The 22,968-nt window shown below is 39.0% G+C and overlaps 1 protein-coding gene across 5 annotated transcripts in view; it reads right to left on the bottom strand.

Annotated features, from left to right (window-relative positions):
* Positions 1–16,210, bottom strand: part of N4BP2 (NEDD4 binding protein 2) — a 36,136-nt gene extending 19,926 nt beyond the window's left edge. For 2 of the 5 annotated variants that reach the window (XM_064710297.1, XM_064710301.1), the window contains exons 1-8: positions 15,969–16,210; positions 11,718–11,832; positions 11,255–11,427; positions 8,313–8,652; positions 5,276–6,512; positions 4,308–4,432; positions 3,050–3,138; positions 1,460–1,536 (exon numbers count right to left, since the gene is read on the bottom strand). In XM_064710297.1, coding sequence (XP_064566367.1) covers positions 1,460–1,536; positions 3,050–3,138; positions 4,308–4,432; positions 5,276–6,512; positions 8,313–8,529 — 1,745 coding nt within the window. In that variant the 5' untranslated portion in view covers positions 8,530–8,652; positions 11,255–11,427; positions 11,718–11,832; positions 15,969–16,210. Of the gene's footprint in view, positions 1–1,459; positions 1,537–3,049; positions 3,139–4,307; positions 4,433–5,275; positions 6,513–8,312; positions 8,653–11,254; positions 11,428–11,717; positions 11,833–12,406; positions 12,529–15,968 lie in introns of all 5 variants that reach the window. The other 3 variants (XM_064710299.1, XM_064710300.1, XM_064710298.1) reach the window with 3 other exon arrangements.
* Positions 16,211–22,968: the final 6,758 nt, after the last annotated feature.

Below are 22,968 nucleotides of genomic sequence, written 5' to 3'. Positions count from 1 at the left end.
CATAATACTAAAATCTAAAACTGCACTAATAATGCATCTTCCTCAAATAAGTTTCAGAAAACACACTATATCAGATCCTGACAGTGATGCAGGATACCAAACTGGGTACAGAAGACTTCTGAATTCAGTCTTCTTTCCTTGGTTTTGCTAAACAAAGAACTCGTTGAGCCTTGAAGAAAATGTATTCACCTATTATTCTGGACACCCTTTGGCCAGAAAATTTCACTAACTCTGTTAAGCACCAATTAGCATTGTGTTCTGCTGCAGTGCCACCTAGAACAAGTAAATCTTGCCAAGGATAGTAAAAGAGAAATTGAAAATACAGAAGAAAAAGTTTAACTTTTATTTTAAAAAGGAAAATAATCTACCTTACCTCACTTTAAAAGCAGCCAACCTTAAGCTAATCGTGCAAATTCAGATGACAACAGATACTATAAAATCAGAAAAGTACTTCTGTTGGAAGGGACCTCTGGAAGTCCCATACTTCAGTCTCCTACTCAGAGGAAGTACAGCTAGATCACGTTGCCCAGAGCTTTTTGGCTGATTTTGAATATCCAAAATGACTGAAAGTCTATAAACTCTATGGGCAAACTCTTTCAGTACCTAACCACCTTTAAAGTAAATGTTGGGCTTTTTTTTAAATGTAATCTAGAGTTACAACTTGATGATGTTTGGTTTGTCCTATCCCTGCACAACTCTTTTTAGTCTTCTCTATAATGTTTCAAAAGGTAGCTGAAAACAACACAATTATTCTTCTTCAATTATCTCTGCTTAAGGTTGAATAAACTACTATTGCTCAGTTCCATATCACCTGCGAATCTGCTAAGAGTGCACTCTGTCCCAGCATCCAAGCCATAAAAAGGACATTAAAGAGCTGCAGTCCCTCCCCAGAGGGACATAGGCCTTCACTTGGCTCACACAACATTTGAACCTGGCATCTAGCCAATTTTCTCATTATATTTTCTTATGGTTTACTGTTCACTTACATAGGGTTCATGTCTTGCTGATTTCAGCCCTAAGTAATAGAAAGTCCTGCTAAAGAAGAGGTAAGCAGCAATGATGATGCACCTAAGAGGTTTGTCTCTTTAGGCCACGAGGTGCTGACTGCCCTAAACTCAACTAAAGCAACAGACCAGGATGCAAAACCAGACCCAACCTGACATAATTTTTGCAACCTCAGTGACCCAAAGGAACAGCCACCTATACCTTACATGCCAAGAACTCTAATAATGAAAACATCACAGTGTCTATTGCTAACAGTACCTTCTGCATGTAACTGAAGTGACAGATCTTATAATACATACATTAAAAACTCCACAAAATATCATTAAAAAGCTACTTATTATAAAAAAAATTTTGACAGATACCTTGCTACTTCACTAGCCATTGTACTAAATGACACCTTTTTTGAAATCATAGCTTGTACTGTCCAGTATGTTATTTTCTTTTACATTCTTACCTTTCAAGTTCTTTTGGTTTAAACTTCCACCAAGTGTCTGGTTCTCGGAACATTACTTTGTATTTGAACTGCTGAGCCTGAATAAAGAGATATAATATAAAACAGAACATGCCACATCACCCATTTCTTATTTCTATGACAAAGCACACTATATGCATAGCTTGCATACCTATGGAAAAAAACATTTGGAATAAAGGTTTTTTTTTCAGTGTTGCATTTCAGTTTATATAAACTGAGATTTTTAAAAAAACGTTTCTGTATCTCTTACCATAAAATTAAATGTGCCATGATGTGTCTTCTGAGACAACACTGCAAAGCATCATCTCTTTCCAGATACAGCATACACATTTCTACACAGCCTCTCCAAGACAGAGGAAAGTGCACAGCTTACATTGAGAGCTGACCAGATGTGAACCAGCTCCAAAACAAGCAATTCAGTTACATTAGCACAGCTATTGTGGACAGCCTTCCTGCCACATGGGAAACTTGACCAAGCTGCAAGTAAATGGTTTCTATATAGTTCAGTCTCATCATGACAGAAAAGGAGCCTACAGTCTAATCAGGAGAAACACTGCAAGTACTGTGCTGTTTCTCCCCATTCCTATTTTCAGAAAAAATTCTTATCACTGTACCAAACACTGCACTTCTGCAAGAACTCTTGTTGCATCTTGATTTCAGCAAACAGCAAAATAAAGACATAACTTACAAAAGAACTGCTAATCTGACAGTTGCTAATAAATGCAAGGATAGCAAAATAAACATTTTATTAACAAAAATTATGTGTTGTCAAAGTCTCACTGTTCATTAATCTATTAGCACATGCAGCATATGTAAGGTATCTGCTCAAAAGCTGTCAATTATATGTACTACACTCTCTGCTGTGTTTCTGTAACAGGCAAGGAGAAATCCCAGACCTACATTACAATACTTTTTTGCACTGTATTATTTCAGTTAATCAGAACTAATTTGATAAAACAATGTTGTTCTAACTACCAACCAATATGGTTAATGATCAATAGCAAAATACACTCGAGACTCTAAAAGTGTTGATGTCCATTTAAAAACTATTACGTGAAAAGGGGGGATCACTTCAACAAAAAGTATTAAGTAAATCTGCATAACTAGAAGCAAGCTAGCAATATTTGGTAACTCTAGCCTCCAACTGGTATCTGCCTCTATATTTAGGATGGAACTGAGTTTTCAAGTTTTACAAAGCATCAGACATCACTCATTCATTACTGTTGATTGCATTTCTAAAGCAGCTTCTAATTTTACTGATCATACAAAAGAGGAACAAAATCCAGTTTCTTCAACAACACTTGCTTTTGGCCCCAAGTGCAAAGAATTTGGCTTCGGTTTTTGGTAACTAGGCCAGGTTAATGCTCATATACCACATGACACATGACACTGCATGAGTCATGCAACACAACATGACACTGAGCAATGAGTCCATGCAACACCAGCTTTTTTACTCCAGACTTCCTTGTGGAATAGAAGCTGGACTGTGAAAGACACTCCCATTTTAAAACATACGTTGTTGCCATGCTAGACAATAATCCCTTTTCACATTGGTCAAATTGTAATACTAACCAAAGCAACATAAGGCTTCATCTCCCATGCTTGTATGTTTGTGTTGTCAATTATTATAGGAGAGATTCGCTTTTCAAACGCTTCTTTGGCTGAAAAATACACATGTACAAAACAAGGTAATACAGTTAATTTCATTACAATAGGGTGAACATATTAATACTCATTCTCTAAGTTTGTTCTATTTTTATGCAGATAATCCATAATGATTAACCACTGTGTAAAGAACTCTTGCCATAGCCTGATCTGTTTCAAGGCCTTTATTTCAGAAATCCCCCCTCACATGTAAAACTACTGAGATATGGCATTAGCTTTTGAATTAACATACATATGATAATCAAGGAATGAAAATGCAGATGTAAAATGCATCAAGATGACTAATCAATCAGTAAATTAAACTAAAAAAACTACATGATCACCTTAAAGTGGACTTCTTTGTTGCATACAAAATTCTTGGCTTTATAACAGTCTTAAGATTAGTCCACTCTGTAAACTGTACAAAATATGAAAAACCAAAAGAATTATTGTAATTTAAATACACATTAATGAAATGTATAGAATGTATAGAACCACTAACTTTGAGACACAGCACCATGTTTCTGTAGCCATGTTACAATGTGTCTGAACAATCACAGTTCTTGCTGAATCCCATATTTAGTATTTAATTTCTCCACTAGTAGAAATTTGACAACAGAAAAGGGATCATGGTTCAAATTTAGCAAGTAAAAACTTAAAAAGACTTGTTCTGTGGTGAGTTTAGCACAGGTCACTGTCAAAAAAACCCCATCCAATTATGAAATGGGGAAAAATAATTTATTCTGTCTTGCTCTTATAATTTTGTTTAAATTTGACAACAATTTTGTGTACAAGAGAAAAAAAAGATAACCAAGAGCAGGAAGATATCTGTGTATTATTTGTGTATTCATTACATATTGCATATGTATATTATGGATCATCTCAGAAGAAATAGTTCTGGGAGATGGTGTAGGCAACCACTCTAGAAAAGGGACACCACCCAAAATATACACCATTATAAAATCTGAGGACAAAACATACTCTTGAAAAAGACAGAGGCATTTCTAATTGCAAAACACACAGTGAACAGATGACTTCTGAGTTTGTGCTCATACTCTTTTTCTACACATATTAAAAAATACTTCTACAATGGGGTAAATGTTTGTCACATAACAAGCCAGGCAGATTTTTAAACAGCACACAAGCTCAGAACTGTGAGCAAGCTAATCCCTTATTTATGCCTCACCTCTTTTCCTGTTCCATTCATGTGCTTCCCCTAAGCAATCAGGATCATAATGGTATTGTCCATGTTTGTAAAAGTAATCATCAGTACTAAGAATGATTCCACCTGGGTTATCCTCAAGTAAATTCCTGTGAAAGATCAAGAAATAAACAGCTTTTTCCCCTTCTCCTCCCAAGCTGCAATCTCTACTACCATACATACTTTTTTTTACACTCTTGCACAAAACTAAAATTATTTGGAACGGAAGCAGCAAATGTAAGTAAGAGGAGGAAGAAAATCAACCTCCAAGCAAATATGATCTATAATAATTTCCCTCCCTTGTTTTTTCCAAAGGCTGAGGATTATCTAGGGGAGAGAGCTGATACAGTTTCCCTACATCTCTCATTTCAAAACATCAAGGGAGGTATTTTTCCATCGACATGTAGTGACATACTTTCACACTGACAAATATTCTGTCTTAATTGCATCACATGTTTCAGGTGTCAGTCAAAAGGAGTCTTAGTTCAATCCAGGCTTTCAGAAAGTAAGAAAAGGAATCAAAAATTCCCCCCAAGAAGCTTAACATATACTACTTATACAATAAAAGTTACACAGTGAAAGGGGAATTTCTGCCTGTAAAGAGCTGGCATATTTCTATCAGTGTTATTCCATGAAAACACTCCAAATAAACTGGGACTGTAAGAGTACAGCAGATCTAACACTACAGCACTGATGCTCTGCTGACAAACTCCTTTGCTCAGTGACAGAAGTTAAAGCTCATCATTCCTATTTCCATTTCCACTAGGAAAGGACCTGCAAGCAACTCTGTTTTCAGCAATTCTTATTACCTATCATACTGCGTGTACTGTGTAGCTTGCAATTAGGGTTTACACATTACTAACTACAAATGTCAGAGAACTGTCTCTGCCTATGCCAAATCCTGTACATGATAAAGCAATTTTTTTTAGAAGCTCACAATATAAATGTTCTACCTTGCCAAATATGATTTTCCTGATCCTGGAACACCTCTGAGAAGAACAAGTACTTGACCTATTAGTTGCATCTTTTTTCTCATCATGTGACAAACACGTGGTTGCTGTGCTTGCGGGAGGTTCAATTTTGAGTTTCTATCTTGATTTCCCCATACCTTCAGAGAAGAGCTGCCATCCCAGGCATTTGAAACCACTGGGGAGGAAAGAAAAGGTCCTTTTCCCGAAGTTCTACAGTCAGAAATAGGTCTCCACTGCCCTGGACTGGCAGCCACAGGAATTACAAAACTGTGACTTCCACTGGATGGATAAAACACAGGAGCCATGAGATTCCAGTGTTGTTGAGATTGAACTGATGGTGTAGGAAAATTTAAGTTATAACCCTGCTGAATTTGCTGAGCATCTGCAGGTTTTTGTGTTTTGAAACTGGATGTTTCAGGAGAGATACACGCCTCTGGAAGAGAAGCACTCTGGTAGCTGCTAAAGGCAGTCACTGCATCTTCATGTTGTTCCAGGCACCTTGAATTAGGATCTCCAGAAACAGTTACTCCAAGTTCCATAGGTCTTTGGGAGGACCCACAAGAAGCAGCACTCCCACTACTTTGATCCAAAACAGTATCTTGTGTCTGATCAGAATTTTCATAGGGTATTTCTCCATTTGATAGTTTATATACTTCTGAAGCCACAGCATGTTGAACATTCTGGTGTATTTCCAACATACCAGAATCTTCCAGTATCTCTGCAAAACTGTCTGATGCAGATGGTGAGCTTGTCTGGATGCTCAGCTGACTCACTGGTGGCTGGGAACAGCAGAAGTTTTCTAAAACCTCATTATTTGTCTCTGCTTGCTCTGGAAAAAGTAGGACATTGCAAACCGAATCAGGTTTTTCCCACTCAGGAAATTTGGTAAGACCACCCTGTTCCATAGGGTGCTCATGTGCTATTTGGTCATTTGCAGAATTAGGCAATTCCTCACTCAAGCTGTAACTCTGAAGGGCATTTTCTAGTAGGGAATCCAGTTCTCCAGTCAGCTGCACACCAGGTGACAGCACCTTTTCTATTGCTGCTCCGGAATAACTATGTGCTGCAGGACCTTCCCCCATTCCTTCATTTGCAGTAGATCTTTGCTGATTAACAAGAGGTAATGATGATGCCGCTAATTCAAAACTCAAGGTTTTTGAGGATGCTACTCCTTTGGCATGGGTGGACAGCTCTAGAAGATGATCCATAGCATCTTCTACTGTTGGGTGAGATAAACAGAATAAAGCATGGTCAACTAAACAAACCCAAGCTGATGCACATGCAGCCTTTTTCTTGAGGAAGCATTTACTACAACTAAAGAAACAACCAAAAGAAGTTCAGCAATTCACCTTATACATAGCTTCTTGACCTATTTCTCATTAGAAGTAAAGGCAGAATTTAATACGGACATATTGAAAAATAACAACCTAATAAACTTAAAAATTGTATGGAAATATGTCTAAAAATTACAAATTTTAACTGGAAAAAATATCAGAGCAGGACATTTAAATGGATACTTATTTCTAATCTATCTCATGTAGCTGAAATAGTGTAAAATGAACAAAAAACTCTACAAAGGATGAAAGAGCTGGAAGTATGCAAAGTACATTCACTATGGCCCACTTTAAAATGTCCTATCTAATATACCCTGAAAAATCCAGTATCTGCATTAATTCTTTGTAAAGCCACTAAATTGAGTAGAGGGTGCCAGTGATCAACATGAACAAAATGAAAAGCAGGCACAAACATCATCTGAGCCCTAAAGCTAAGCTTCTGTTTTCCTGAAAGTGCAGCAAAAACTTTAAGCTCATTTAAGTATGACTCTGTCTGCACTCATTAAACAAAATCTTTGTCATCCTTCCAGCTTCTGTACTGTATGAAAACAACTTATTAGCACTCAAATATGCTAACCTTTCCATTTTTAAACTACTGTTTACAGTACAAGGCTGTGAATTCTACATGTTTACTGCATTCTCCAATAAGCTTTTGATAAAACTGCATTATGGTAAAGGTTGAATCTTATTAAGAGTTTGAAGCATGAATCAGTAATTCCATGAAATTCAATTTTTAAATGAACAACAATTATAACAGCACTCTCCCACTTGTTCTTAAATTTTAAACTCTGTACAATTTAGGAAATAAAAACAGCCCTTTTAATGGTTACCTAGTTTTCATACATATAAAAAAATGTCCAAATCTGCTTTCTTTGCACATATTCTTACAATAATCTCAGTTAATCACATCTGATCATATGAATGCAAATTGATTAAAATGCTCCATATGTGGCTAATTCCCCTGCACCTCATGCAGTACTTTTATCATAAGCAAATGACCTTGCATATAGAGGAATTTTAAAACCACAGAAGAATGGGAGGGACTGGGCATAAATATGAAAATAGTCTGCCAGGAGAGTTGGGTATGTAGGTCAGCTGAATGTAGGGAAAGAAACCAGTTCCCTGCTTCAGTTCCAGCAAGGCTGCAGAGAACTAAACAGGGCAAACAGAATTTATCCTGCAGAAACTAATCCTCAGGGGACACGACAAGATGACAGTGCAAAATAAATGGAAAACAAAAGCTCAGTACAAGTATTTAGGGAAAAGCAAATGCTGCCAGGATCACATATGGCGCATCATCAAAAAATTGTGATCTAGAACATAAAATACCCCTAGTACAGAAACAGGTTAAGCATTTTGCAGAATATGGCACAGAAACTAATTAGAAAAACCAGATTCTCCTCACAATTCCACCAGTGCCTGCTCTGTGTCACAGAACAATCCACTCCAAGCAGTACCTCCATTTATGGAGCACACTGCTCCATTTATTAGGCTCACAGAAACACTGTTAAAATTAGAGAATCTTACATGGTTGTAAAATTTCAAAACATTATTACTCACCTACTTATAAAAAGGTAAACTCACAAATATGATTGCAACACCCACACTAACTTTTCAGGAGTTGCACCACTTAAGAGCTATCTGCACATGAAACAAAACTATAATGTCAGTTGTATATTATTTACCTTTAAAGTCACATTCAGACAGAACCATATAAACCACACTAGGATCTAGGTCAGAAAACATCTCTGACATGCTGTTGAGGAGCTCTTCCTTATTGACATAACGCATTGCTTGTGCCACTAAGTGGCTTGGGTCCCCCTGGGATACAGCAACAGCAGCTCTGTCAGAATTGCCATTCCTCTGAGAAGGACTCCCAGCAGTTTTCCTCTTCCGTGGCATTTTGTTTTCTAAGACGCAGCGTGCTTTTTGTTCTGGTTTGTTCACACAGGGCTGACAGCACCAAGCTTAAAAATCACAAAAAAAGCTCTCCTAACTGGGATAGACTGAACAGAAGTTACAGACCTGGAATTAAAAAAAACCAGAAAAACTTTAATAAAATACATAATCACATTTCCACGTCTTCTATTTAAGTAGCTAAAAGATTAAAAATATACATAAGCATACAGGAAAGCATTTTCTAGATGTCTGCCTTTTTTCTTTTCAAATGGCTGACAGCTAGAGCAGCCTTATTTTCCAGGTAACTAAACACGCAATCTGCATCTGGAGGAAAGAACAAATAGAATGTAGCTTAAAAGAGAAATCCAGAAAAGTAAAGTTTGCAATGCCAGGTGGCCAGTTCACAAATATTCCTCTGCTACTGAGGAGCAGTTAACATTATGGAACATCTACATTCAGTTAACATTCAGAAACTACTCCTCTTATGAAAGTACTGGAAGATGTAACATGTTACCAAATCTTTCAAGTCTTCCTTGACTTGCCCCCACCCATGACATTTTAAGAAAAAACAGGAATTCTTCAGTGTTCAAACACTGGCAGAGAGGTTGTGGAGTCTGCAACCTCACATATTCTCAAAACCTGACCAAACAGCCCTGCTTGAACCAGGCTGTTTCAGGGCTTGGGTAATATGCTTCAGGCACTCCTGCTTAATGCGATTACTGGGTTGAACCAAGTCATATCCAGAAGTGCCTCAGCCTGGATGGACTTTTTTTTAATTCTTAAAAACACTTTACAACTCTATAAACCATAAAGCAAGAAGAGGCTTCTGTCCACCCCCACACTTCTGCCATGAAGCCTTTGAACACATCTAGTTATATTACAGCATCTGTAATAACTGCAATTTCTGCATTAATCTTGTATAGAAAAGGAAAGCATTTATTAATAGAAATACAAGCACGAAGTACAGTATGTCCTCCCTTTTTTATTTATATCAGTATCAAAGCTCTGTTGAGTTCTTGTGATGATCATAATAAACTAATTTATATTTTTTTACAAATAATTATTCAGAAGCAAACCTTAGTAAGGCTCAGAAATTTGAAATTACAGCAAAGACTCGCTATTTACCAATAACAATTACTGAGTAGGCCATAAAATACCTGTTTTTATCTAAAACAGGTATTTTGCCAATGATGACCAATTAATTTAACATGTGCGGATAAATCAATGGCAGAACTTCCATTTTCACTTAGTCCTTCCCTCCCTGCATCACTGGCACACAAATGACAATGCCAAATTAGTGCCAGATTCAAACAGCACTGATCCATTATCCTGCATCAATCTCTTCCAACAACCAAGGGATTGAACATTTAGCAGAATGTTGACTGTTATGTTCTCAAGTCATAGAAAGTTATGAAAGCAAAACAGACAACTCTGATATCCCAGGAGTTTCTATTGTGTCTATATGGACTTTAGACAGACAAACCAGACGGATGTCTGAAACAATAACAAGGTCAAGGAAGTCTGAAATGCAGGACAAGGAAAACAATACACAGGAAAAGGAAGAAGCAGACTTCCAAAAATAAAGGAGAAACCACAGAAAATACTAATTGGCCAGACTGAGCTGGGACAACTGCAGCTGGTTTTTTCATCACGCTTTTTTTGGTTCACCTCTCTGATTAGCCATCCTTACACCATTCTTCACTGTCATGAAGAAGTATTCAACAATCACAAAAAAAGTTACAGCAGATCTTGTTTTTCAAACTTCTGTATCTAATTGATTCATCTTCTAGCCAGCAGAAAAAGTTGTCCTAACTTAAACAATGGTGCCTGTGATAAAAAATGTGATTGTTCCTCAGTGAAAGAGGTTCACTGACAAAGGAAAGATCCTGCAAGGGAGAAAGTTATTCATGCACCTTGACATTACTGCGCAGCAACAGACTTTAAGCAGAACACTTCAAGTGTTGCCAGTGTTTAAATCCAGCTCTTTTATAATGATCAATCCTGTACGGACAGGCTGCTGAAAAACATACTCTGACTGCAATTCCTATTACACACAACATCTCAAGTATAGGAAAAGAAGCAAACAGGTAGCATTCAAGAGCAGGCAGAACACATGGAATAGAGGAAGAAAAATACTTTTACTTTTTGAATCAAAAAGATTGCATTAGGAAACCATCGGCAGTAAAGTTTTTCGAGCTCATTACAAGGCCTTATTTTTTAAGCAAACAGATCAGAGAAGTTTTCTAACCACTACTGAATGTTTACTAAAAGCATTAAGCAGCATGACACACTTCTGGTTTAACTGTGACCAAGTTCAAATGACAAATAATTTATCAGTATTACTTCTCTTCATTTTTTAAGGAAGAAGCTGTCTAGCTTTGACACAACACAAGAGTCAAACAATATGAACAAAGCTGCCCAATCTGTATATATTTTTAAATTTCTCTGAATACTTTAAGGTAGTTAACTTCATACATATAAAAGAGGTTGATTTGGTTTTGGTTGGGTGGTGCTGGTGACAGCTTTTCAATCTGGTTTACTTTTGGGGTTTTTGAACAGTTTCTTAATTTCAAACTATATAAAATATTTATCATGTAATGTCCACGCAAACCTTCTGGCTTTTTTAAAAAAAACAAATAAACACATGCACATATAAACTGACGAGCTGGGACTGGAAAAAAAATTCCTATTTGCAATACATAAAAAATAGCAATAGCACAGGACTTACATCTTTAGCTTCACTGAGTTGCCCCACGGTGGATCCTTTCTCATCTTTCCAAAACCACCATTGATTGCACATTTAATAAAGATCTGCTGTTAAAAACTATAATGCACTCTTCTGTCAGGAAACCATACTTTCTAATATACAAATCAGATGTCAGCAGAAGTGGCTGCTTCTTCCTGACAAAGGAATAATCAGAATACAAATTAAAATTTGTATTTTGCTCACTTTAAGCAGTTTTAACACTGAGCAATACACTTAATAGGTTTGAGTAGATTAAGCACAGTTAATATCTTAAAATAAATACCCAACACTTCAAGCTGAGTTCAACTATAAGTTTTTTTAAGGATAAGAACATCTACCTGATTTCAGTTTTTAGATGAATTCTTATTTTAAAAAGCTGACTTACATCAGGTAATGAAATAACATAGCAGAAGAATTAGCTAGAAATAAATGTAAGTTTCCTCACTTGCCATTCCACTTGGTCCTTCGCCACAGTTCTTAACCATCTTGAAAAGGTTTACATATCCATGCTGGTGAAGACTAGATTCATTCCACCATGTGGGAAATTAGGCAAGTAAGATCTGGCACATCAAAACAAGATTATGTTACTTACACAGCTTATTTGTAAAGTCTCACTAATGCTAAAGAACTGCACTTCGGTTCATCAAAGCGTCTGCCAACTCCTAATCCATTGTGTACATACCAAAGATGTTAGGTGTACTCAAAGTCTGACAATTCAAGTTTACATATTAGCCTAGAGCTTACTCCTCACAAGCCTTGTGCTTCCAAACAAACTTATAAAAAACCCAATCAGCAATAAAACCACCAAATAAAATAAAGAATAAACATCAACAACAAAAAAACCCAAACACACAAAAAAACACCAAAACCAACCTGAACATTTACACCTAAATTAGGTAAAGAATTAGAATCAACTATTCTGTCACAATCCTAACATGACAAGTTGATGGCCTAAATACTCTTCACAAGAAATGGAGATACCCATCTCATATTTTACATCTAACTTCATTCCACTGCCCCAAATAATTAAAAACTGCTATCAAAACACACAAAGCACTTCACTTAAGCACAAACTTGATGAGAATCCAAATTTACAAAACAAAGGACATGTTGCAGACATAGAAAGTTATTCACCTCAAGAAAGTGGCTTCAGAAAAACCATACCAGGAAAAGCTGAAAAGCCATTCAATTATTTTACAGAACACCTTTTCAACAAAGGTAATTTCCACATTTGTTCATTTGCACTTTGAGGTTTCCTAAGTGGAGAAAAAACTATTAAGTATTTAAATACAAGCACAAGAGGAAAAGCAGCCAATGAAATCAAAGTAACAGCAATTCATTTTGCTTTCTAGTATTTATAAAATAAGACGATTTTCTTTTTTGGACAAAAGCCACTCCTCTAAAAACCAGAAGGTAAAAAGGAAAGAAAAAACCAGGAAATGCCTTCCAGCAGATTTTTCTCAGTGAGTATAGGAGTAGCAAAGATGGTTTGGGAGCCTTTTGCTGTCTTCCATTTCTGCCAGCAGTCAGCAAGGGAAAAGGCCACTTCATTATTGAATGTGCAAATCTATACCCAGCTGAAGACAGTGCTTCTGGAAACACTTCAAGGATCTTTTCTACTCTCTCCTTCTTCCTCTCTGTGTTATTCCTACTGGTTGTTCCAAGGTCCTGTTCCACAGTTTTAACAAAGGTCCTCCTTTGTCATATCAAGTTCTGTTAAAGTGCAATACAATGACAAATAGGTCTGATTCCTAACTAACTTACACACACCTGCTTTATGCAATCTGTTCTGCTAGGATTTTTTCCACTTTTGAGATTTTTAAGTCTGTCCCAGGTCAGACAGATTCTTTTGAAGCTGCTGCAAAAAAATAAGTATTCCTTTGAGAACAAAACAAAAGCTTCATCCAACTACACACAAAGTTCAAGAGTACAAAACCAGCACAAACTCATCTGAAGCAGACGCTTATGAAGCAAACACAACCTGCAGGAAGGACAGAGCCATGTTTCCTAGGAAGGACTCAAAAACTCTTCTGCACATGCCATGTCATGAGAAGTCAACCTGCAGTGGAAGTCACCGAGTGTTTCACAGGTGACAGAAGCTGTGGAACCCCACATTGTGCAGTTTCCTTTCAGGACACAAATAGAACTCCCAGAAAGGTACAGTCAAATCTGCTGGATGTACATGATTAAAGCAGTGGTGTAGGAGGAGGAAAGCCACCAGTGAGTGTGTTCTCCACCACCAGGCCTGCTTGAAAGGAACTTCCTTTTGCTGTGTGCTGAAGGACAAAATTGGGATTTGGGCAAAAAAAATGCAAGTGGCCTTGATATTATGAAGAGTGCAGATATGCAGCATGACAAACCAAAAAAAAAAACAAACAACAAAAACAACCAGTTATTCTCCTTGTTTAGGAGGAGAAAGTTGTTGCTTGGGTTTTTTTGGTTTTGAGTTTGTGGAGTTTTTTGTGTGGAAAACAGTAAAGAGTATCTGCAAAATGTCTTTCCACTTCTAGAGACATTTAGAGATATTTGATCCTTTTACAGCTTCCCTTCTATGTCCTTCTCCTATCCAGCTCACAGCCCTCTAAAGCATGCTGAAGAAAGGGTTTCCCATGGCAAATTTGGCTTTGAGGGGAGACCTTGCAGGATGCTGAGCTCTTGGGCTACCTGGGCTGTCCCCAGTGCAGAACCCACACAGCCCAGCTGTGTTACTGTGACCTATGCCCGATATCTGAAGTGATGCTACAGGCTCAAACAAAGAAGAATCTTTTGGTAATGTTGATGCTTCTGCAATTCCACACCTGACATCAGTACTACGGCTTAAGATTTTATTCCAACTCCCCACCACAAGTGACAGAGAGGTATTTGGAAAGAGGAAGGAGAACTCCAGAAGTCCTGGAGATGCAACTTGCCCACATCATGCTTCCAGAGACTATTCAAAACTCAGCCTTACTCAGTTCTGACAGGCAATATAACTGACAGCTAATTAATGCCCTACTGGCATTCTTACAGTAGCAGAGCCTCTGTAAGAAAATCTAAGGCAGCAACCTCTTAAAAGTCAAAGATTATTTTTAATGGAGTGGTTCTGCATGTAAATTTAGCTCTATAAACATTCCTGAAATAGTAATTTGACTGTGTCATCCACTTAGCATAGACTACAAAGTACACAGGCAGGAGTAAAAGACAAGAGACTGCACAACACCTGAGACCTAAAATCCCCCAAAGCCCCATATGTAACATTTTTATATTCCCTCTATATCAGTAGCTTCCCCAGACAAAATGCATTTACACTAATACAAAAGAGGAAGAGTATTTTAAAAAAATGTAAACAAGGCAACAAGAAATAGACAGCAACTCCATAGCTAAAACAAAACAAAAGCCAAGAGAAAGTAAGAAAAACCCTGTATTTATTGAAAAATAAAATACCGGATTTTAACACATGCTTTGATGCTGTTAAATTTTCCTCACCAGTTCTTCACACAGTCTACAGGAACCCGAACTGCACACACGTGCTGCAAGCATGTGACACACGCAAGCCCCGTCCCAGCCAGGGTGACTGTGCCGGGAAGAATGAGGGTTAAAACTTTCTGCCTTACAAACGCATACCATGCTTAACTTTTTCTGCCTTGCTGTAATTTTGTCCGTTTGTATTTCAGCCTTTGGCTCTCAAATCACAACTAGAGACGGGTTATCTAAAACTTTCACCCTTTTTGGAGTTCTAAAGAAGTTACTCTCAACTTTTCACTGTAAGGTTCTCCTACAGGACTAAGATGCAGACTAAACTTTGTCAATGCATTGTATAAAACAGCGTATAAGGCTCTCTTAACAGTTACACTGTCCTCAGTCTTCCAGTACATGAGTTAAGAGAAGTACTGGTAAATACGGTGGGGTTTTTATCTCGCTTTTGAAGCCAGGCTCCTCCAAAGTCCCAGTGACCTTATGGTACTTGACCAGCAAAACTGCAAATCGTGTCCAAAGCACGGAGGGATACTATGCTACAAAGGTCACAAACTATCTCACGATAAAGACGTTTCAGCGGTTCTCGACCGTAAGAACGAACAAGCCCTTAGAGTCCTTTGATTTCATTTTGAACGGGGTGAATTTATCTTCGCGACACGAAGTTCACCGGCACCCCGCACTGCTCGCTGCGGGACGGGCGGTCGAAGCCTTCCCACCGGCTCGCCGGCCCCGACCCTTCCTTCAGCGGCCCCAGCTGCCGGCAGAGCAGCACTCGGGATTATGCAGAAGGCCGGGCAATCCGGGGACGGGCGGAGGAGGGTAGGCCGCCGGCACCGCGGCGCTCTCCACAGCGGCGGGGAGCGCCGAGGCCGCACGAAGGCCCCGGGGAGAGCAGGCCCGAGCGGCGGCCCCAGCCCGGCGGCGGAAGGGCCGCCCGCGACCACACTGCCGCTACCACGGCCGCTTCTCGCCGGCGACGACCCGCGCCCACAACCCGGCCGCGGGCGGGCGGTCAAACTGCGCCGCCCCCGCCCCGCTGCCTCCCCTCCCACCCGCAGGCAACTCCTCTGCCGTGACGCCGGGGACGGGTCCCCCGGGCCCGCCGCCATACGGGACGCGTCGCGGGGCCGCCCGCTTCCCGCCCCCGGGAGACCGCGGCGAACAGCTCCGCGCCCTATCGGGAGCGGAGGGAGGGCGAAGCTCCTCCCCGGTCCCGCCGCCAGACCCCGCCGGCCGTTACCTCGCTCGGCTCAGCTCAACTCGGCTCAGCTCGCTCGCTGCCGCCGGCGGCGGGCGCGGGGCTGCGGCCGCGGGAAGGGGAGGCTCGGGCGGGGCGTGCGCCGCGGGGACACAGCGCCGCTCCCCGGCCGCCCGGGGAAGCGCAGCCCGGGAGGAGGCGCCGCGCCGCCCCCGCCCTTCCCCTGCCCGCCCGGGCCCGCGGTGGTACCGCCCCGGCCGGCTGAGGGCTGAGGGCCGCTCCGCGCCGCAAGCCGGCTGGGAAAGCTGCGTGGGAGGGACGGCCGAGCTGCGCGGTGAGAGCCGCGCTGCTGGGTACGGTGCTACGGGGCTGAGTTCAGCAACGGCGGGGGATCGCCGGCAGCTAGCGCCGTGACATCTCTCAGCCGTGTAGAGACAGGTTTCACACTTTTAACAAAAAGCGTGAGTGTTTCGTTTCTGCTGCTGCTGCCCAGTTTTACTAAAATTTTTAACGTTGAGGATATCTCCCACAGTCTGGAATGACGCCGTGGGTCTGCAGGCTCGTACTGAAGGGGAAATGGCAGAGGAGAATGGGTTTTTAAGGAAGCTGAGAAGTGTCTGGTGGGGTCTGTCATCAGTGATTGCTGTGGAAGCTACGAGCTGCAACAGAATAGAGAAATTGCTGATTAGGAGAGGGCTTCATTGTCTACAGCAAGCAATGGACGCTTGATGGAGATGGACAGTGGAAGATTATGGAAGGATGAAAGAAAAGAGATGTGCTCTTGGTGAACTGAAATGATTTTAAGTAGCCCGAAATTATAGAACTGTTGTGAAGTCACCATGAAAGGAACTAAGTGAACAAGAGTTTTGAATTTATCAACACGTGTTCATACGCAAGGTGCAAAAGGGTTTTAGGGGCAGAGCTCCTAAAATAAAATTATTTTTAAAACAAAACAAAAAAAACCCACCAAACCAAAACAACGCCAAACAACGTTCAAGGTGAGAAGATTTTACTGGGAGAACTTTTCTGTAGAAAAAAGAAGTTCATTGATTTGTGAAATTTCACTGTCACCAAATGGGCTTTAAAATATAGTTGGAAAATTACATATGAAGTTTGCCCATTACTGATGTCTGAGAATAGGACTTCATTACATTGCCGTAGGCATCCTCGTCAGCTCTGTCTCCCTGTCTATGCCAGCAATAGGTAATAGGCAGGGTCTCCACTAGTTGGTGCTTGTATATCCAGTTCTCCGGGGATGGATCCCTGTGCCCATTGTCTGGAGGTACCTCCCTGCCGTCTGCATGCAGCCGCCTCCCATCAGGGCACAATGCCTCAGGAGGACATTTGCTGGAGGTGTCCCACTGTGATCTTCCTAGGGAACAGAAACAGGACACTCCTGTGAAAGGAGAGAAGCATCTTCCCTCCCAATGGAGTGTCACGACCCACTTGGTAGGGTGCTTGATGTTCTTTAGAACTTGTTATCACACTGAACAAATACACCAATCCAGGTGTCAGGGAACTTTTATGTCATATTGTATCATCATCTTAACTCCAACAAGCCAGCTATTTAGTCTCAAAAATGTTGATTAACAAGCCCTTAACTTTTACAACTAAGTTCAACAAGCTCCCAACTCACACAACAAACTTCAAGTCTTGAAAGTGTTGGCTAACGAGCTCACAATTTAATATGCTCCCAATACTAACAACATTTCAGGTTCCTTAGTGGTCTGGATCAGGGGTAAGAGAGGAGGAAGAGACAGACCAATCCACTTTCTTTTACAGTTTATCTGGTGTTTATATAACACAGATAATCTGTGTTATATAAAACAGATTTTTGCACTCTTTTGTCCATGCATGCAATCCTAAGCCCTTTAGAGCCCCCAGGAAATGAGGTCTGTGGGGGTCCTGGAGCCCCTTGCAGTGAGGTGCCTTGCAGTGGGGGATTCAACCCCCGCCTTGATGCAGGCACACTGAGCATGTGTCTCAAGGCAGCAAAGAAAGCTGGCTTCATCCAGCACTGCCCCAGCTCCACAGACCCTCTTGCAGTCACAACTTTCCTGTCCCAACAGTCAGAACATGCTTACGTGCTTATGCCTGGTTCTCCATGAGAGGAGTAAAGTCAGTCTCCCAAGCTGCAGATCGATCCTTCATGGTGTGATTCATCCCATTCAAAGGAAGTGGCATCCCTGAGCCTCATTTGTCCTTTATTTCCCTTCAAACAGGGAAACCTGGAAGATGTGGCCTTCAGAAAACTACTAAAGATGTGCTTATTTAGCACCTAATCTTAGATGCTTCACAAGAAAGACACCAAGAAGTCACAGCCATCTTTGTATCTCATCGCAGGTACTTCGCTTCTGGTTCCTTAATGGCCTGCTGGAGAGCCACCTTCTGCCACCAGCACCCAACTGTTTCCACTATAGATGTAACTTTTAATTTTAATGCAAATAATGAATAAGTAAGTGCAAAAGATAAAATTAGGTTTTAGGGTGAACTATGCACACATGGGTAGCTCAACAAAACTGCAGAAGGCTGCTTGGAGTAATTTGTCTGAAGCTTGTAGGGATCACAATCTCAAAGTGCTGGCTATTTAGTAGCACAACAACAGAGAGGCAAATAAGGTTTTTTATGTAGTATTTCTCAATATATGTATTTCTCAATAAAAGTAATGTTAAAAAATTGAAATTCATATTCAAAATATTTAATATTTTGGGAAATAAATTGGTTTAGGCATTGCTAATTTGCCTGTGACTTTGCCATTTCAGTACTTATCTTGTAGATACATAGTGTGCAATATTTAAAAAAACAAGGACAAACATTTACACTTCTAATACAATACATAAAGCCTATGTCATCCAGAGGATGTGCTCATAAATCTCAAAAAGTCTGTCTCTTGCCATGACTCACAAAAGCAAAATAAATAATTATTCAATACGCTGCCATTGTACGTGTCAAAACATCTGGAGGAAAATTTGCCTTGATTGGAACTTGTGTGTGTGTGATGTCAAGTGACAGTTTCATGCATGTCCTGGGAACTTTTTCCTTACTTCATGTGTTCAGTGTCTGGACAAGTATCAGAAACAAAATCGTTTTTCTTCAAGGGCGTGATGCTGGAAATGTGTTAATCATACGTTTGGAAAAATAGGTCATGTAAATTCCAGTGTAATGACTGCGTCTTTATATTTTTAAGGTTGCCAAAAAAAGAGGGAGAGAGGTTTTCAGTGTGCTCTAGTCTGATAGCCTCCATTAAACTGCACTGCTAGAGGGGTGTTGCTGCTGGCACTTGATACATGAAACTATGTTGTTCTTTGCCAGTTGTACATATTACAGTATTTGACACCATGAAAATACCAGACTAATTTGGGCACTGGCAGATTTCTCACTGTCACAGTTAACACTGTAAATAGGAGGGATTTGATTTAAATAGGAAGGATTTTTTATTAGAAAATTATAATCACGTAATAGAGGCTCTTTCAAATTTTCACACAACTTTTTCAAACAACAGCATAATCACCTATTATATATGCTGTTGATTTCGGTTGGAGTTTTTTTTTTCCATTCCTTTGCCTCTCCTTATGTCTGCACTTGGCTTGTTTTCACTTGGAGCGGCTTGAACATACAGCATGTAATCTGTGCTGCTTGGCTAAAGTGTTTAGTCTGGTCTTCACTGAATACTTTAGCAACAGATTTCCATTTTAGTTTCTTTAGTGCTGTCTTCTTAAAGTGAAAATACTTTAGTATGTTTTTGCTTTTGTTATAAATCACATTAAAGTAGTAATATTACCAGAGTGGAGCCATAGAACAAGGAAATGTCAGTCCCTTATAATGTTTCTGATTATCTACAGTTTACATCTACTCAGCAAATTGTGATTTCCTTTCTTCTACATTCAAAATGTCTTTATACTCCAAAAAAAAAAAATAGGTTTTGATTTGCAAGAACAATTTGCAGCTAAACTTTTGGCTTGAAGAGCATACTGGTGTGGCAAGAAAGACATGTTTAATTTTGCAAATTTTAAAGACTTGTTATTACTTACAGTAACATGTTAAATATACAATAAAAATACTGTAGGAAAAGGCCTGAGGAATAAGTGTGCATTAAAAATTAATACCAGCTGCGGTGAATCTGAAATAAGTTATCTTTTCAGGAGCTTAAGGTACAGTTTTTATCATTATTCAGAACTTTGCTTTGGACCATTAATATATCAAAGCCCTTAACTATCATAGGTTTTTCCTTCTTTCAGAAAGGAGAGATGAAAAGAGACTTCATCTAGTTCCTGCAGAAACCATTTTCATGAAAGTTGATCCAGTCCCACAATGCTGTAATCCTCTTCCTAAGGAACCTTCCGCATTCCATTGCCAGCTTTAGGTTCCATTTACCATTGCAGAAACTAAAGAGTGTTAAAATTAAAGCTATCCTTCCCTGGTTTTTTAAAAATCTATTTGCCTTTATGCTGATTTAAGATGTTTAACTTGGCTTCTTGGAATGTCTCTGTCTCCTGTTAATATTACTTTGTCCATGATCTTAGACTTCGTGTTCCTACAAAAGATAACTCTTCCCCTTTGCCAGAATGTGATTTCCAAAGTAGAAATTTAATTCCTTAGGGAAAAAAAAAAAAAAAAGAGGTAGAAGTTTTATAAAAATAAATGCGTGCAGAGTTCCTCACATACCTGTCTCTTCTTCTCCACCCATCTCTAGATTTAAGTCAAATGCGTAGTGAATGTTGGTGTTTTATCTCCATTAAGAAACTCCCTATCTGGCTTCTATACTTGCAGGATATTGATCTTCTGTTCCATAAAGTAATCAATTGCAGAGTTAACTGAAAAAACAGGAAGGTATCACTGCAGTAATATTAGTTATTTTACACATTCATTTTTTAATTCCAAATAGTGCAGATTTATTATATCTATATTAAAATAATGCCTCAATTCCCTCTATACAGGATTCTATTTCAGCATTATTGTAAACAGGAAAAAACAGTATTTAGAAGCAGCAGAAATCTAGATCATTAAGGCAGTTTTTGCCCCACTGAAGACAATAGCAAAAATTCTGCTGATATCAATAGAATTGCATTTCTAAGTAAACAGGTCACACCTATTCCAGTATTACCACTAATGAATACTAAAGAAGTCACTTAACAAATCAGTGCTTTGATTCACCTATCCATCAGTAAATTACCAAAGGAATTTATAACATTACCAGTGAAGGTTAATAATTGCAAATTTTCAAATTCTTGTTTAAACGCATGCTAAAGCAGCATATTACTAGTCTTCATTTAACGTACCTGCACTTTAATGAGGTACTCCAGATATATTGCATAACAGAAATAAAATTTGCTCATTATGCCTGTTATGCTAAACGTCTCCAGAATATATGAACTATAAAGATGCTTTGATTTTGGGAAAGGAGGTGCAGAGAGATAATGACAATAACAGCTATTATCCAAGAATTGAAGGATTATACTGAATTGTATCTTCTCTGCAGGTATAGAGAATGAGGTCATGCTTATACAGCTGACAAAATCCTCACTGCTACAAGGACCTTCTGAATTTGGAATAAGCTCACACTACAGATTTGATTTGTGGTGAATCTGATTCCTGTATTGGATGTTCTCTGCTCTGCTGTTTTTATCAATCTGATGTGTCAAATTCAATAGATACCAAAAATCCACCTTAGTCTGTTTAAACTGCAGAAATGGAGAAGAAACAATCCTTAATATGCCACCTTGGCATATGATAAAAAGTAATGAGCTGACTTTGATTGTAACTGTCATATTTTTATTTGTTGAATACCACTTTATTTTTTAAAACTGCATTGATCCTATCCTATGGTAAATTTAATATCAGATATCTTAGAGATCTGCATATTTAAATGGCTTAAGAACAAGATTAGCAGTAAAATTGCATTTCTGTGTTATTTTTTAAAACTGATTTCATGTGTATCACTGCAGGAATTAGACTTAACAGGAAAAAAAATTAATAATCATTGATGCTTCTGCAACCTCTACCATTCCCAAAATGTTTTGTTAAAAAACCAAAACAACAAAACCATGGGAGATTCACTTAATACATCTCCATCAAACAAAATGCAACAGCTGCTTAACTATGCCATTCAATAACACAGAGTAGTTAATAGGCAGTTACTATCCATCTGAAATGGTCAGCAGGGTGCTGTTATCTAAAGTGGAATTTGACCAGAATTTGAAAGTTTACTTATTGTTTTTTACAAAACAGTTGTTTTCTGCTGATTAAGATAGAGGACACTTCCACGGAACAGTATCGTTAATGGCTCCATTCATTCCTAAAGCCAGAGTTGTAAGAACAAAACTGCCCCAGGACAGGAAATCTCCAGGTTTCCAATCCACAAGGTATCTGCCTTCAGGCAGTTGTTAATAGGACAGGCACAGCTGCAGAAGAAATGTCACCGATTTTGAACTGGGCTAAAATATTCTATATTAAGACAGAACTAACATAATTCAAGAATTTGCAGTGACGCTTCAGCATTTTATGTTCTTGGGCAGCAGAGCTTCTCCTGGGATATCTTAATAAGAGCCAAATCCCTAGCATAAGTGATAGCAACTGAATCCAAACAATTCCATGTTGGACTTTGTCTTCACTAAGGAAAACTTAGGGTAGAGGCAGAAAGGAAAAGAAGCTTGTTTCATTTAGTTAGAACAATATCTCATTATATGTATTAGATGGTTAAAATAATCTTATGCTCCTACCCGTTTACCTTCATCAAGATAACATGTAATAACTACAAACTACCTTGTTCATATTAGGATTTTATCACTTTAAGGTACTCTGTATCTCCTAAACTAAATATTTTCCTTAGAGCAAACAAGATGCATTTCCTCAAATATATTAATTCCCAAGTTTACTTAATGTACACATCATCCTGAGATGCAGAAATAAACACTTGGAAACAAACAATTTAAAATGTCAATTTGAAAGAAAAGGAAAAAAAACCTGATATTATTTTCTTTCAACTATGTAATACTATAAGTAAAATTTAGTTGATGTATTTTTGTATTTTATGGGTTTTGTG

This window comes from Zonotrichia leucophrys, chromosome 4, assembly GCF_028769735.1.
Source record: "Zonotrichia leucophrys gambelii isolate GWCS_2022_RI chromosome 4, RI_Zleu_2.0, whole genome shotgun sequence".
Classification (NCBI taxonomy): Eukaryota; Metazoa; Chordata; class Aves; order Passeriformes; family Passerellidae; genus Zonotrichia; species Zonotrichia leucophrys.
Note: the sequence above shows the minus strand (reverse complement) of the source record. Positions and strands in the feature narration are given on the sequence as shown.